The 16,942-nt window shown below is 56.5% G+C and overlaps 1 protein-coding gene across 1 annotated transcript; it reads right to left on the bottom strand.

The window, feature by feature from the left end:
• Window positions 1-8,233: 8,233 nt before the first annotated feature.
• FOXB1 (forkhead box B1) lies at window positions 8,234-9,229 on the bottom strand. The gene has a single exon (XM_070953687.1). It carries the CDS (start codon window positions 9,227-9,229, stop codon window positions 8,234-8,236), a length of 996 nt encoding a protein of 331 aa, XP_070809788.1.
• Window positions 9,230-16,942: the final 7,713 nt, after the last annotated feature.

Genomic DNA, 16,942 nt, shown 5'->3' with positions numbered 1-16,942 from the left:
TCTTGTCTAACTGGCCAATTACTTTGTTTCTAGGATTATAATATATGTAATGGATAATAATAAAAGCCCCGTACAGTCATCAAAATAAGTGTTCGTTAAGTAGATGGCCGGTGTGACACACACAGTTACTGGAATCTGGTTCATTCATAAAATGACTTATCTGTTCAAAGCAATTGTCAGCTTCCTTTTGTTGCAAGATAATTAAATCAGCTACCCCTAATTATTTATTTTCTGCAATTTACATAGTGAGCCTCTAGGAAAACCCAGTGTACACATATCCTCCTTCCCCAATCTCTCGTTAAAAAAAAAATGCCATGCAGAAATAAATCTAGGCTGAGCTGGAAGGGGGAAGGGAAGGATCACATCTTAATTAAGGTTATGGGAGCTGTGATAGTAACTCAACTGGTCATCATTGCAAAGAGCCGGAAGGAAGAACCAACGAGCAGTCAGATGAGGTTCAAACTAGGAGCAGGAAATGGCTTGAGTTAAAGGATACCTGAAAGGACTTCGTATTGACTCATAATACTCTAATTTTTGGATAATTCTCTCCCCCTACCCCAAGTTCCTACCTGTTGCAGATATGATGGCTCAGTCCAGCAGCAGCTCTGAGAACAATCACTCACAAGATCTTCTAGTCTTCTAGCTGACCAGCAGAGTTTTCTCTGTGACCCTTGTTAGGCATGGGTCCTTTGGCTGGTGACGGTTGGTTATTGGTTGATATCAGATGCAGATGGAGGACGGGCATTGAAATCAATAGGGCTGGCTTAGCCAAGCCTTATGTTGTGCTTCTCAACTTCAGCCACTTTAAGATGGGTGGACTTCAACTCCCAGAACTCCCCACTCAACAGGTCCACCTATCCAAAGTCCAGACACCTTTTGAAAAAGCACCTTTGGGACAACCATGATTTGGGAGACTGAGAATCTCCGTAGACACCCATCTTAAACTGGCCATGATTGAGAAACTCTGCCCCCAATGGAGTTCAAGTAATCCAAGCTTGTGGTCTAAATCTCCACCTCCATCTACCCAAATTTCCTATCTTCCCATTTAATGCAGACCCCAGTAACACAGGAGGAGCTCCCTCTATGGCTCCATAAATAATATTATTTTGAGGGTGGGGTGGGGGGTTCTTGAACCAGGCACCTTTCAACAGCTGGAAACAACAAGGGGAAGGGAAATGATGGGAAGTGAAAGAGAGCACTGTGTAAGTTCCAGGGTGTGATCCCTCCACGTGATCCCTTGGAAGATCCCATGTTCAATGGTGGTTCTCTCATCCCAAAAGCTTCCAAGAGCCTGAGGGGGTGGGAGGTGAGAGCCTCTGCCTCTTGGAAATCCCTCCCAAAAAAGGAATAGGGTGGCCTCCCTAGGAAAGGATGAAAATACTCCATCTCTCCCAGGTGGGGCCAAAGTGTCCATGACCGTATGAGTATGAGGTGTTCAAACCATTGCTAAGGTCCTTCTGTTTGGATTGCTACTATTTGTCCCATCTCCATCCTGGTTTTGACAAAGCGACATCGTTGGAGTTGGCTATAAATCAACAAAAATAAAGAACAAACCTTGTCATCACAGAGAGGAACAAAGTGGTGGTGTTTTTTCGATCTGCAGGTCGTGAGAAAGGCTGCCTCGAAACTGACAACAATAAACTGTTGCTACGCATATAGACGAAGCGAGCCTTATGTTTTGTGTAAACATTAGGAGTCCGGGAGTCTCTTTTTCAGACCGACAGAGTTTATTAAAAGGCAAGAAGATTTCATAGGCTGCACTTTCCTTCACTGGATGCATGAGGAGGGAACATCAGGGCTCAGCTTAAGTGCAAAGGGGCCCCAGGATTTCTCTTCCTGCCTGCAAGAAACTTAGCTGACAGAAATACATGTGAAGTCGAATTATTCCTATAACTTCCAAAATGTTGAAGTCTTCTGTGGTTGCAAAATCCATCACAAAGGCTTTGGAAACTATTGTTCTACCGGTGAAAAGCAGCTGAATTAAATAGCAGAATGAACACATGTATCCTTAAAGATGTCCCTGGAGTGCCAATCAGAGAAAGATGCTAATTCATTGAAATATAATTGTTTAACCCACTCAACAGCTAAAATCAGATGATTTAACGAGTCACGTGGACCGACAGGGATCCCCATAGAACTTTAGACTTGGTCTGGGGTGCAGGGGGCCACTTTAAAATTTAAACATAACTGAAGTTCATGAATTGAAATAATTAATAAGGTTGTCATTGTTGTCACTTTAATATTTGGTTGGAGCAACTGCTTCAGTCTTTTTCGTTTTAACTCTGGATTTGCCCAGAACATTGGGATTGTGTGGTGTGTGTGTGTGTTGCTAATGGCAATGTTGAACGATCCCCTATTCAGAAACAGGTGCTTTTTCCCCCAAGGAAAGAAACCCACTCAAAAAGCAGCCCCACCACTGAATCAGAAAAGTGGCTATCCAGAAATGCCATTTACTGGACTGCTGGGAAGGAAGGAAGGAAGGAAGGAAGGAAGGAAGGAAGGAAGGAAGGAAGGAAGGAAGGAAGGAAGGAAGGAAGGTTACAGAGATGTAAAATACAAGGAGAAAGAAAACTCAACAGAAATTAACTTTGGACCCTTCTCCCCTCCTGGAAGTTTTAAAAAGTTTTGATTTGCCCTTAATAATTCTTGGCCGATGGCACCACAAAAAAACTTTTGGGAGAGGCACCCAACAAGCTAGATTTGCTTATTGGAGGAAAAATAACCAAGGCTCTAAACTGTTGCTTTTTTACCTTTCTTTTCCCTTTCTTCTTTTTCTTCTTCTTCTTCTTCTTCTTCTTTTTTTTTTTTTGAGAAAGGGAAAAAGAGAGAAGTGTTTACTGAAATTTGGCAGAAGCAGCCTGGCTCAGAAGCCCGGTTTTCTGGCCCCATCCCTCTTATATTTTAATTTCCCTCCTTTCAAGACCCTCCTCTCTCCCCCTCTTCTCCCCTCCCCCTCTCTTGGCTTTCCAAACAAGATGCCAACACAATTTGCCCTGCCCTGCAAACAGACAACTCCCTCTCTCTCCCCCCCCACTTCTAAAAAGGAAAGGCGAAGAGAAGGGCGGGGGTGGAGGTGTCGCGGGGGTTTGGATCGAGAGAAAGAGAGAGAGAGGGAGGGAGGGAGGGAGGGAGAGAGAGAGAGAGAGAGAGAAAGAGAGAGAGAGAGAAAGAAAGAGAGAGGGAGAGAGAGAGAAAAGAAAACGCATTGAAATTCCAAGAGGTTCCCGAGGCGGTTTCCTAGTCTCTGGGTCAGAAATGTGGTGGTGAAAATGCCAGCTTTTTGTCTCGGGGCGGGGGGGGGGGGGAGGCGGGAAAGGGGCGGGGGAGGGGGGCAGCTCCAGCGACATCGGTGGTGGCCCTGCCCGGCTGCCCCCTTCGCTGCCTTTTCCCATTCAGGGAATGAAGTGTCCTGAGAGGCTGGTTTTGATCTAGTCAATTGGAGAAAGTGACAGGGTTCTAATATATTTGTTTAATGCTTTTCAGCGGGGGTGGCGCGGATGGGACACGCGGGGGGGGCCTTTCACACTCTTTCCCCCCCCCAATGAAGCTCGGAGTGGAGAGAGAAATTGAGGAGGGGGATGGAGAGAGAGAGAGAGAGAGAGCGAGCGAGAGAGAGAAAGCATTTGGTGGATTTCTCTCTCTCTCTCTTTCTTTTTCTCTCCCCACCCCGCTTGCTAATTCTTCACTTTCTGCCTGGCGCTGCTAGTTTGGTCTGCAGCGAGGTTGGAACGGAAAGGCGGAATTTATATAAATATATCTATTTACTCTCTTTTTCCTCCCCTCCCCTCCTTTCCCAGACGACTTGAGGAGTGGGGGGGGGGCGGAGAGGGAAGAAACAGCTGTGAAGTTATTGTCCGGGGTTGGAAAGCTATTGTGCTTCCCCGGCGGGCGGTCCAAAGCCGCCTTTCTACAGGCTGTAATTGAAACATATTAATTAGATAATTTGTTGTTAGTTTAAAAGAAACAAATACGGCCCCCTTCCTTCTTGGGTTCCCAGCCCGGCGTTCTTGCCCCTTCGTATCTCCCCCACCCCCCCACCCCCGTGTCCCAAGGCTCCTTCCTCGGCCCCGGTGCCTGTGTGTGTGTGGGGGGGGGGGGCGTTGAGTTAGGGGTGCTTTTCCTTTTCCTTTCAAATAATCCCGAAAGTTGTGCAGCGGCTTTGAAAGCGAGCGAGGACTTTGGGAAACAGATGGAAAGTTTCCTTTATTAAAGGGCATTTTAATTCTCCTGTTTATTTATTTATGGCTGCGGAAGAAAGTCGGCTGCCTTCTCCCAGGCTAATTGTATTCGGTTTTTTTTTTAAGTGATAAAATCAGCTTTTTTTTCACCTCGTGAGGTGGGATCTCGCCCCGGTCCCCCCCCCCATTTGGTTTAAATTCCTGGCGCAAACAGGTGCTCAGGGACTTCGGAAGAGTCTGGCGCCTTTTGACAAGAAAAAATGTCCCTTTTCCTTTCTAAAATAACTGCCGTTCTCAAAAAGAGTCGAATTGCAAGTGCCCCAATAACAGACCCAATGCCGAAAGTTTGGGATGGGAACAGCCCCCAGCGGGGCCTGGGCGGAAAGAGAGAGAGACGCTTCAAGTGCCGCGGAGTTCCGCAGGCTAACCTGCACATTTTTGTCAGACCAGACGCAGGAAAGCTCCCGGCCACCTTTTGCTAGGGACTTTCGCAGCGCGATCCAGAGAAGACGGGCTTCATACTGACTCAAGCGCACCTGTTGCTAAAGTGTCCTGCCCCAACAAGTTAAGGGATCGAGCAAGTTCTCCTCTGTTTACTCCAGAGTAAACCGGCTGGGCCACTGTTTTGGAAGGCCCCGCCGCATTCTCCTGTGGGGGGTGGGAGTTGAGTGGCAAGATGGGAAACCAAGTCTGGGGAAGAGAAAAAACTGCCCATCGCCACGATTGCTACTCAGGTCAAACTAATACCAGAGCGCCACCCCCCTCCCCCATTTCCGTCTGCCTGGGGGTGGCGGCTGCCAGCTTCTTTCCCTGTTTATTTAAAAGGACCCGCTCCCACTCTTCCGGCCTTCAGGGGCACTCCCCCACCCCCCACGCCAAGCGTGGCTGGACTACAATCTCCCAACCCTGCGATTTAGCCCGTCTTCAGGCCAGACCTACTTATGAGTAAGCGGAAGCTGGGCTGCCATTTGGTTCAGTTGGGGGGTTCTGGATCGGGCTCCCGGTTTCCTTTCGGGACGCAATTTCTCCCCTAGATTAACTCTGGGGAGATGGATTGGGGGGCGCTATGCCTTTCTTCACCCCCCTTCGTCCCCTCCCCTCCCCCACCCATCTTGGACTCCGCCGTGGACGCTTCCCCTCGCCTGAGCAGGGGGATCTAATCGTGGGCTGCTCTTGATGAATGGGGCGACTCGCCCCCCCCCTCCCGCCCTGTCTTTAGTAGCCCGGTGCATTTTAATTAATCCAATGATGCGTTGTAGTTACACAGGTCGCCCTTTTCCTTCTAGGAGTGGGAGGTGAATTGGGCCCGTTAGACCAGACCAGAAGCAGCCACGCCACAAATCTCCGCTGTTTACATTGAAGGGGGGCGTGTGGGGGGGGGCATTTCCAAGGCGGCGCTTGGAGTCCGGCGCAAAGTCCCTTTTAAAGGGCCACTCTTAAATTCCTCTGGGGAAGCCCCTTCGGGAGGCGCATGGGTTACTTCCGAGTAAACAGGCGGGGGGCTTCAGTCTGGAGTCCATCCCACAAATGCACAGCCGAAAAGGGGGTTAAAAGCTTGGTAATTAATGCCAGCCAAGGTCCAAAATCCTGGAAGGCTCACCGCCACTGGTGTTACCTTATTATTCTGCTTTTATGACCTTTTCCATCGCGGCGAGGAAAAAGTAGCGGCCGCCCCCCCCCCCCCCCAGCTATTTCTCCGGGAGGAAACGCCACGCAAGCCACAACGGCGGACGAACCTCGGAGGGGCTATCCAGCGATCGACTCAGGCTGCCTTTCAACCGGAGAAGCGCCAAGGCCGCGGGGCTGGATTAGGCAGCGCCCGGCAGAACCCTCCGTTCCCCGCGGGATTGTGAGCCGAGGCCCTCGACGTTCCTGTTGAACTCCTGCCTTCCGAAGGGCGAACGAACGCCTGGGGAAGGCCGGGGGGGGGGGTGTCAAACGGGGCCCAATCCCGCAAAATCAAAATATCGGATCCTGAAATCAGGAACCGGGTTTTCCCTCTCGAGGTTTCTAACTAGCGAAGAGATGGGCGCCCTCGGCTTCTTTACTCGGAAGTAAGCCCCTTTCGCGGGCTTCTCTCTCTTGGGCGGCGTAACCCAACTTCCCAGAAGTTCTACCAAACGCTGCCGAAACATTCCGGAATTTGGGCTAATCCCGTTTTAGCGAGGAAGCCGCAGAAAACTCCGTCCTCGCCTTCCAGCCAGGTGCTCTGCCTGGCACCAGCTACTTAGACCAGAAATCCGAAGATACAAATCAGCTTCTGAAATCTTCTTGAGGCTGTTTCGCTTGTTCTCCCCAGAGAGAGCCTCCCCCCCCTCCGTTCATTTAGGTCCCCTTCCTCCGGAAATAATTTATGCAAAGCGAATTGGCCTCCCCTCCCTTTACAGCTCAAAAAGAAGACCGAAAAAAGGAAAACCGCCTTTACATCTTTTAATGAGAAAATATTATTTGGACGGCTAGTTTCATAATTTAAAGATAGACACTTTGAGAGCCAAAAAAACAAAACAAAAACAAACAAACCCCAAACCCAACCGACAACAATCCAAACACCATATCAAGAGAAGCAATAATAATAATAATAATAATAACAAAAAAAGTCAGACCTTTGCCAGAAAACACGCATGCTGAAGATATTCACAAGAACATTCATATTTTAAATATCATGCTCATCCTGTACAAGAACAAACCATCCACGTGGGAACGAAAGAAAGCGTTCGGGCCCGACCCTTCAAGAAACCCACCCCACCCTCGGAACCAACCCACAGCGCTCTTTTCTCCGGGTCCTCCTGCGTCTCTGAGTGCGCCCCCTCCCAACTCCCCTCAGGATCCGCCCCCCCCGTTTCTTTCACAGCTTCGGAGCAGCGCCTCCCTGCCGCGGGGCCCCTTGACCAGGTCACACAAAACGGTGGGCGAGAGGAGCTGCACAGTAGCCAAGGGGAGAAAAGGAGGGACGCGGGATAAAAGTGCAACGGACACAACTGGCAGTCATCCGCGTTCACAGACACTTTACACATTTCCCACTCCGGGTGTGTCTGCAAAACTTCCAGGGGGAAAAAGAGAGATGCTCCACTTGGCTGGGTAAATTTAGGGGCCTCCGCGCCTCCCTTCCTCCCGTCCGGGGCGAGCCCCCCCCTTCCCAAACAGAGGAAAATGCCAGCAGAGCCAAAACTGGGCGACGAAACCATTTCAGAGCCTCGCTTTCTCCCCGCGCAGAAATTACACTTTAAGCGTTGCAGGAGGAGTGAAAGGGTTGAAACACACCCACGCGCGCACTCACGGGCGGGCCGGGGAATCGTCGTGCCGCCTTGACAAGGCTTCGTCGGCACGTGGGGCCGTCCCAGTCCAAGTTTATCGCTTCAAGCAAACTCCCACCCAAGTTTGTGCTTAGGGGTCCTTCCCAGCCGTTAGCTGGCCGCAGCAGCCCGATTTCCTCGCAAGTCAACCCCCGAGGGTGGAAGGCACTGACTTCCGAGTAAGCGTCCGTGGGCGCTGACCAGGAGGGAAAACCGGCCGGGTCCCAACCACCAGATCCAGCGGGTAGATTCTGATACCCCAAAGTAGAGGATTTCCAACGCCGGTCGCTTTGGGGTGCTGGCTTGCCCAGGGCCCCAGGCGCGAATCCTCTTCTGCGCGAGTCCCCCCCGCGTTTCCCCACTCGCCAATGCCGTCTTGCAACGTGGAGGAGGCGGCGGCATCTGGAAAGGCGAAAGGGGAGCCTGGCGCGCGAGGAACCGGCGGAGCTGGGAACCGACAATCAGCCTTGCGAGGAGAGCCAGCCTCATTGCCTGCTTCCGCGGTCCGAGAAGGTCGCTTAGGGAAGAAGCCTTTGCAAAATCCCCGCGCGTCCGCGAAAGGAGGACGGCGGGCTGCTGCGAGCCCCTCGCCTCTGGAGCGCAGCCCCGTCCGGATCGTGGCCCCGGCTTTTGGGTCCGGCGGCGGTTGGAAAGAGGAGGGACGGGCTGGCTCCAAAGACCCAACCGTCTTGGGGACCTTCGGACGGCCGCCTCGCCTCGTCTCCCCGCTGGTTCCTGGGCGGAGGGCGGCGCCGGCCGGGGTCAGTGGACCGCCACCACGGCGTGCAGGACGGAGGGCGGCCCGGTGAGCGTCTCGCTGGGGGTGGCGGGGCTGCCTTGGCTGGGCGCCGTCTGCGTGGAGGGCGGGCTGAGCGAGGGCGGCGAGTTGGGCAGCAGGGCGGGCAGGGCCGGGACGGTGGCGGCCGGTGTGGCCTTGATGGGCACCGGGATGGCCGGCAGCGTCTGCCCGCCGTGGCACAGCGGCTTCAGCGGCATTCCGTAGGCGGCGGCGGCAGCAGCGGCGGCAGCGGCGGCCGCGTAGTCCCCGCCGGCCACCGCGATGGGGGCGGCCGGGTCCAGCATGCCGGCGGGGCCGTAGACGTGGGGCCAGGCGGGGGGCAGCTGGTTGGGCAGCGGGTAGGCGGCCGGTCCGGGCGGCATGGCGGAGAAAGGCAGCGCCCCGCCGCCCCCGCCGCCGCCCCCGCCCGGCCCGGGCATCTTGTACTCGCGGGCGATGATGTTCTCGATGGCGAAGGGGTGCTTGAAGCCGGAGGGCGGCGGGACGGGCAGCCCGTAGGGGCCGAGCGGCGCGGAAGAGGCGGCGGCGGCGGCGGCCAGGGCGCCCAGGCGGAGTTTGGCCTGGGCCTGCAGGTAGTGGGCGGCCTCGGGGGGCGGCTTGGAGGGCGCCAGCGGGTCGGCCTTGAGCACCTTGAAGCGCTTGCGGCGGCGCAGGAAGCTGCCGTTCTCGAACATGTCCCCGCAGCTGGGGTGCAGCGCCCAGAAGCTGCCCTTGCCCGGCTGGTCGGGCCTGCGCGGGATCTTGATGAAGCAGTCGTTGAAGGAGAGGTTGTGGCGCAGGGAGTTCTGCCAGCGCTGCGTGTTCTCCCGGTAGTAGGGGAAGCGCTCCATGATGAACTTGTAGATCTCGCTCAGCGGCAGCATCTTCTCGGCCGAGCTCTGGATGGCCATGGCGGTCAGCGAGATGTAGGAGTAGGGCGGCTTCTGGTCGCTGTACGTGTTGCGGCCCGGACGGGGCATGGTGGAAGCGGCTGCGCCGGCCGGGATCTGCAGCGCAGGGAGGCGGAATTAGCGGGCTGGGCGAGGAGGGGGGGGGCGGGGAGGGGGCGGGGGCGCGTCCTGGCCCCCCTTGGGCAACCTTGGCTCACTCTCTCTTTTGGGGGGCGGGCGGGCGGAGCCGGCAACTTCCCTCCCCGGGCTGAGCGCGGCAGGCTTGGGGAGGGGGTGGGGGCGGTCTCTCGGCGGGAGGGGCGAGCCCAGCGGAGGCGACCTCCAGCCCGGCCTGGCCGGCTGACAGCCCCGGGACCACCCCTGCGGGACGGCAGCCCGCGCCTCGCGGCCCTCCGGGTCTTCCCCTTTCTTTGCCACCCGCCCCTCTGGCACGCCGAAGGGCAGGCTCCTCCGGCGGGGGCGGCGCTTTCCTCCGGCCGCCCGAGAGCTCCGCCGAGCCGCAGCAGCCGGCACTGGGCACAAGCCGCCTGGCCGCTCGCTCGCTCTCCTTTCCGTTTTATGCGCTGCCCCCGATCCCTCCCCTCCCCTCCGCGGGCTCCCGACGGCTTCCCGGCGCTCCCAATTTGTAACGGCTCGCCCCTCCCCGTAAGCAGGTCCCGCGCCAACCGCAGCCAGCGGGGAGGGGGGCACCGTCCAAGACCTCCGTCCCCCCAGAGCCCCCCCGCCACCCCTCCCGCCCCGGGCACTCACTTCACAGGCGCCGCGAGCGAGCGGAGTCAGCCGGCGAACGGCGCCCGGAGCCTTCCTTTCTGCGGGTCCGGCCGGGGCTCCCGGCTTCCCGGGAAGGGGGTCTGTGGGCGGGAGACCCGGCGGCCCCTTTCTGACTCTCCGCAGCCGCCGGGCTAAGCAGCCCCGGCCGTGCCCAGCGCTGGCGCGGCCGCCTCCTCCTCCTGCTCTTGCCGCCTGCCGCCCATCTGAGCTTGGCAGGCGGGGGCTGGCGCAGAAAAGGCCCCCGTCGAGGCGCCGCGCTAATGGGCCACTTTCTTCGCTCTGCGATGACACCCGCCGGGGAGGGGGGAAGGGGCGGGGCTCCGGGGCCGGCGCGGAGGGGGTCACTGCTTGCAGCCCCGCCACTCCCCCTCCCCGGCACGCGGGGGGCCAATGGGAAGCGCTTCTGGGCCGGCGGAGGGGGGAGCGGCCAGCCTCGCCCCCACGAAGAGCTGCGGCCGCCAACCAAGCGGCCTGCCCGGCTTTTGCGCCCAAGGAGCTTTGCTCTCGCCCGCCTGGCGACTCCGCTAGAATCCGAGCCGCTGCCCAGCGAGGTGGGCGGGAGCTATGCTGGGGCAGCCCGACTTATTGGCGGGAGGCGCGCCTCGGCCTGGCCGGCTGCCCGTCCGCTCACCCCAATTGCAGAGGCTCCTCTGGGCCAGAAGCCCGCCACGCCGGGCTCCCCCTTCCCAAGGAAGCGTAGGGCAGCGGGGGTAACTTCACGGGCCCCATTGCGGCGCAAGTCCCACTCGGTGGGAAGAAGGTCGCGCCTTCCAGGAGGGCGAAGGAAGTTCAGCCTCCGGCGCTGCCCGCTTTGCTTCAGGATGGGAGGGCGGGGACGCGGGGGCCGGCCAGAGGAAGCGGGCCGGGTTGGGACAGCCGTTCCTCGGTTGCGGCGGCCTTGCTTTTCTCCCCTACACATTTTCCCGCAGGGGGCGGGGGCGGGCAGGGCCCGAGACCCTGAGTCTTGGGTCAAATCTTCCCGGGAGAGTCCGAGGCGAGGGGAGCGACCCGGAGTTGCTGCGTAAAGATGCCAACTTGGCAGTGGGGCGGGAAAGCGCCGCCGCCTTTGAAGAGGCCTTCTCTCCGCCCGCTCCCCTTTCCCGCCGGCGCTTCGGGAGAGGCAGGACCCGACCCAGGGAGGGCCCGCCAGCCCAGCGGTTAACAGCTGGACGGGGACGGGAGCGGAATCCGGCTGCCCCGATTCCTCGCAAGCGCAATTCCACTCCATTCAGCCGTTCGGCCGAGCTGCCTCGATTCCCGCCGCTCTTCCCCGCCTTCCAGGGAGGCCTGGCGGTCGGTAAAGCCGCTTTTCCCGACGGCCGTAGAAGCGAAAGAGGTGAGCAAATCCCCGCCTCTCGAGACGGGCTGAGCGGGGGCCTCTTGGGTGCTCAGCCGGGGATGACTAGCTAAGGCGGGCCGGTGGGATGGGGTCGTTCACTTGAGGCGCCATCCTATCCTAGTTTTGAAGAAACGGGTCTCTGGGACCGCAGTTCGCCTTCAGACGTTCGCCTCATGAACGCCGGGGGTTTCCGCTAAGGTTCTAGTCCTCATGAAGGGAGAAGGACGGTGGGAGGCTCCATCAAATGGATATTCTTCGCCTCCTGCTCTCGGGGATCATCAGGCCCCTGGCTCAAAGCAAGCCTGATCAAAACCTTCACAGGAGAACTTTCTTGGGGGGGAGGCAAAGGACCCCCTCCCCCAAACCATCCCAGCCCCCCCCCACTTCCTTCCCAGGTAAAATTCCACCAAGGACTGCAAAAATGCCCGAACTGTATTCACGTCTAAAAGAGTGGCATTCTTGGCTCCTTGATCTCGCCTAGAAGCCTTAATGAGGAAAGGGGGCAGCGCAGCCCTCTCTGGCTAGCGGGGAAGAGAGGGAGGGAGGGAGGAAGGACCAAGGAGACCTTAGGAGGAGAGGAGCCGGAGGGAGGGAGAACCTGAAGGAGAATCGGGGAGGGGTCTTTCCTTAGTGGTGTCCTTTCCAAGCCTAGCCAAAGATTAACCGAAACAAACCTGGCCGCTTTTCCCGAAATGGTCTTGTGGAACTCCGCGCCACTTGAGGCACCGCGATCTGTGCCCAAATGCCCACTCAGAGAAGGTGGGGCCCTGGAGTCTTGGTTACCCGTTTCCCCACGTCTGTGGAAGTGGGGCGTGGAGATTTGGAACCGCTCAATCCTAAACCGCTCACCTCACATGGCGATTGTCTGGCCATACAAGGCGGAATGGAGGGGGTGGGTGGGTGGGGAGGAAGGATTGCATACCCCCGGCACGATCCCCTTTGGAAAGGTGGGGATGCAGATCTTGAATTCGTCACTAGTGGGTCGAAATATTATCGTGGGGGCGTGGGAGGACGCTTCCTTTCTTGCCTCCCCACCTTACACAGAGACAAGATACCCAGAGAGTAAAAAAAAAAAAAAAAAAAAAAAAACTCGCCCGCGGAAATGCGCGCAGAGGGAGGGGGTTGCGGGTAGTCGGAAAAGCCGTAACAAGGGCCCGATTCTGCTACTAAATCACGCCGGGCATTTCGCTGTGCTTCGCGTAAACCCGAGTCTTGCGAATGGACGGCCCGAAAGAAACCGGGCCCCAGAGCGGGAGGGTGATTTCCCCCCCTCCTTTTCTTTTAACACTCACCCACACTCACCCGTCCACACACCCCATTAACCACATTTTTGTTGCTGGTCAATAACTCACCGAAACGTAACTTAAACACGACGAATTTAGGAGATTAAACAATTTCATTAATATTGAAATGGCGGCGGAGCCTCAGCGAGGCCGCTTGAGATGCAAACGCACGTTTTTCAATATTAACAGAAGTACTTGAAGGGGAGGATAATGTCACCTTCTTAATTCAGCAAAAATAAAGCGCGCGGGGAGGGGAGGGGAAGGCCGGGAGGGGAAGGCCGGGAGGGAGGGAGGGAGGGAGGGGCAACGTCTGAGGAAAAGTCCGGGGCCAACGGACCCGTGTATAGGAGCCCGGGGGCGCACGGTTGCAGCTCTGTTCCCAGATGGGATTGGGAAGAGATGAGGAAGCCCCCTCCCTCCCCCTCTCCTTCCCCCTTGCTAAAGACCAAAAAGCAGGAAAGCCACGTCCCAGCGGATCCCTCCGTAATCTCTTGCCAGTAAACCTTGGTTGCTATCAAAAGTGCGAATTGTTACCCAGACCTTGGACGGAATAAGATTTACTTCCGAGGAAAGACAGCGGGAGCTGCACAGGAGCCTATTCTTGAAACTCCGGGCGAACGGTTTAAATTAGGCGACCCTTCCCACCCACCCCCGTCCCTCTCTTCTGCTATCCCCAGCCTTGAAAAGCCTTTTCATGCATCTTGGCCCCCTTCCCGCCCCCTCTTGACCCATGGATTCACAGAACAGTTTGGGTTGGAAAAGAGGCGCTTGGTCGAGCTATGACTTGCTCGAGCCTCCACGAACAAAGGCAGTCTATCTTCGAGAGGCTGGGAACCAGAAAAAGAAACAGACAGCACCCGCCACTTTCAGGATTACGCTCTCCCCCCCCCCCCACCCCCGCGAAGTCTGGGAGAAATAACTTGGTTGGGCCTGGATAATCCTTGGGCTCCTGGAAGGCCGGGAGAAAACACCCGTAGACCTTGACTGATGACCCCCGAAAGAAAACCGAGAATTTTTCTTGTAATAAAAAGCAAGTGGTTCTTTTCCCTCGCTATCCCTCTAAGGCCCCGAAACAACAAGCGGTGGGCGCAGGTTCCCGGGAAAACAGTTGGCGACGGCAACCGGGAGTCCGGCTCAAAAGAGTCTGGCTACCAAGGGGGGGGGGGAGAGGAGAGTTGGACCTAAAGAGCCCCCGCCGCCCTGCAAGCGTTGAAGGACCGCCAGGACTGCTCAGTCTTAGGCTTTCTGGGCGCCCCTCGCTCAACGAAAGAGGCGCCGTCCGGTTGCCCGGAGAGTCCAAGCGCCGGATTTTCTCCGGAGCAAAGAAGCCGCCTGGCAGTCCGCTGGTCTGGAAAGAAATCCAAGCCGGGTGGGGGCTCCAGGAGGGACGCGGGGAGGTAGATCCGCGTGGCCGGAGGAGTGGGGAACCCTCACCCACCGGCCAAAGGCCTCTTTCTGGGAGGAAAACCCACCCACACCTCCGCAGGACGGGTCAACAGCTTGGACGGGAAGGCTGCGTTCTCACGTAACCTGCGAGTCATCCCAAGAAATACGCGTCTTCTTTGCGCTTGAAATTAATTTTAGAATCTACCCGGCTGGGGCCGCCACGTGATCCACCCCTTTCTTTCGAAACCACCTTTCCCCTTTCAAGAGAAGGGCGCCTGGCATTTAACCGGGGGCAGCTCTTTAGCTCTGTTCAGACAACCAGGTCAAGGAAGAAGCTGGTTAGTTTTCACCATGCCTATTTTTCTGGGGCTAGAAAAGCCGGTTAGTTAAATTCCGGGTGTGCAGGTTAGTTTAGGCTTCCCTCTAGCAAACGGTTCTTTCCGAGAGCAGGGCAAGGGTGTCTTGTGAACACGGTTTTCTGCCTGCAAACGGAACAAACAGGCTAGGAAGAATGGGGGGAGGGGGGGCTTATGCAAATCAGGCGCCAGAAGACGCGTTGGGAAAACGGGACCCAAATCCCCGAAGTCACTTCTATCCCGTGGAACTCCATCAAGCTCAGGAGGCCTCGATGGGCGTCCGGGGGACTCTGAGCTAAGCCCCCTTTCCCACAAGGGAGACCACACACCGACTCCCAGATTTGCCAATAATTTATGCTAAGTTTCTCTCCATAAATCCTCAATTCGCTTCAGTGGCGAGCCTGGGCGGGCGGCCCGGCAGAGGGGAGACCCCCCCAAAGAGACCCCCCCCCCGCCACCCTATTGATTTTATCCGCGGGTTTACACGCAGCTGTAAGATGGGCGCGGATGCCCCCCCCCCGCCTTAAAAAAAAGAGGGGGAAAAATCACATCCCCTTTTGCAGAGTAGCTCTCATAATCTTGTTAATATGGACAAAAACGGTGCGGAAGGGAAGAGGGCGGGGGGGGGAGGGGTCCACTCCAAATCTCCCAATTTGAAACGAGGGCCGTTTTTATTTATTTATTTATTTTATTAGATTTCTATACCGCCCTACTCCCGAAGGACTCAGGGCGGTGCACAGCCAAACAATACATTACCCCCAGCCCAGAATTTGGGGGTGCAAAAATAAATAAATGAAATCGTGGCGGGGAATTAGGGGAGACTCCGCCCTCCCTCCGTCTTATCTTGGGGGGGGGGTCAAGTGAAGAAACGGTGTCAAAAAGCCCTTGCGAGATTTCAACGTTTGTGTGTGTGAATGGGTGTGTGTGTGTGTGTATGGATGTGTGTGTGTGTAACGGTCCGTGTATTTGTGGGTCTGCGTATGGAGTCTCGGTTGTAGATTTACCGGAAAAAACGAAATAAACCATTTATGGACTGCATTCATTCCCCCAACAGGTTTTACCCGGATTCTGAATGATCGTCTGTCTCGTCCGTTTCTCACAACATCCTAACCCTTAAATTAACCAAAAGAGCCACTTTTACCGAGTTAAAAAAAAAAAACCCTCCACGGATTAAAACCAAATGCAAGCTTCACGGGTCGTCTGAATGCAGGCCGCCTAGACTCTTTCCCTGACCTGCTGGTTACCCGGCGCCGCTTCGGATCGGTGGGAGAAACCGCTCCCCCCCCCGCCGCCGCCCCTTCCAGTCCTTATCAGCCCCCTCCCTCCTTTTCATTACATTCGCCGTTAAAGGGGAAGGGAAAATCAGAGGACACCCCCCCCCCAGCGCGCGCTTCGTTTCTAACCGGAGCTCCTGCCAGGACAGGTGGGGACGGGGGGCAGACTCCGGGGGGGGGGGGTGTCCCGGCTCCCTGATTAGTTGTGACCTGAGTTTTTCCTGTCTTAAAATAAGGCCAGCTAAGAGCCGAAAAGTCGCCTAGAAGTTATTCTACCCCAGGTCTGTTTGGAAGCGACTTGATTCCTACCCACGTGTTTACCTGCACGGCTGAGCCGGCCAGCGGGTGACCGTGTGAAGCGACCTCCTCGGGCAGCCTTTCCTTAGAGGCGAGCCGGAGGCCCGTGACGTCATGACAAGAGCACCCCTCCCCCCTGCACCTGTAAAGCGGCCTTCCCGCCCCTCCCCCACCCAGCAGAAAAGACTGTTTTATAAAGAGGGAGGGGTGTTTAAAAAACCGCACTAGCTGTTCGTAGATTACGACCTGGTTCCTGATTTGAGGCTTGCCAAGATCGGGTAAACCGCCGTTTATTGAATAAACCACAATTGGCCGACTTCGCAGGGCGCACCAAGCCTTATTTTACAACCCACAACGGCTGGGTTAACAAAACTAAGCCAACCCCACATAAACCAAGCTTTCCCCGCTGTTTGCAAATCGCGACCATTCCAGGTTTTATTTGCTAAATACATTCGCCATAAAGCGAGCCGAAGCGCCTCCTGTAAAGGCTGCAAAACGCTCCTTTCCTTCTGCTCTTCGAACCGAGCCGAGGTTTTGCCCATTGAAGTCTCTGCGAGGGTGGCGAATATCTGTATATTTAAGACTATTCTAAGTCTCTCGAGGAGAAAGAACCGCCAGAGAAGATTCCTTAGCAACAGATTCATTTTTCAGGTCTTTCCCATCGCCAAAAAGCCCTCGCGGAGACTTGGCTGCCTTCACACGAGACCTTGATCCCTCTTGACCCATTTGGGGGGCTCACCGGCTCCTTGAGCCCCCAGGCCCATCTGATCCTCTAGGTCCCCCGGCCTCGCTGTTTCCACGGAATCCGGTGGGAGAACCAGACTCGAAGAGCAGAGGGGCGCCAACCCCTCCTGAGCGACCCCGGTGGGTGGTGACGAATAGGGGGTGTTTAGGGCTGCGGCTTTACTCTCACGGAGCGCCCCCGCCTGCCTTTCGGAAAACCAACCCCGAGACCCGAATATCTCTGCAAGGGCGCATCCTGGCTGTTGAAGCGAGGATGGGGCGGGCTCGAGGAAGGATTCCCGTTAACCAAGTCCTTGCTCCGTCGCATAAGGAGACTTTAGGATGGAGGTCGC

This window comes from Pituophis catenifer, unplaced genomic scaffold (assembly GCF_029215685.1).
Source record: "Pituophis catenifer annectens isolate HBS135680 unplaced genomic scaffold, rPitCat1.0.hap2 SCAF_14, whole genome shotgun sequence".
Classification (NCBI taxonomy): Eukaryota; Metazoa; Chordata; class Lepidosauria; order Squamata; family Colubridae; genus Pituophis; species Pituophis catenifer.
The sequence above is the reverse complement of the archived record's forward strand: the minus strand, read 5'-3'. Positions and strand labels throughout refer to the sequence as shown.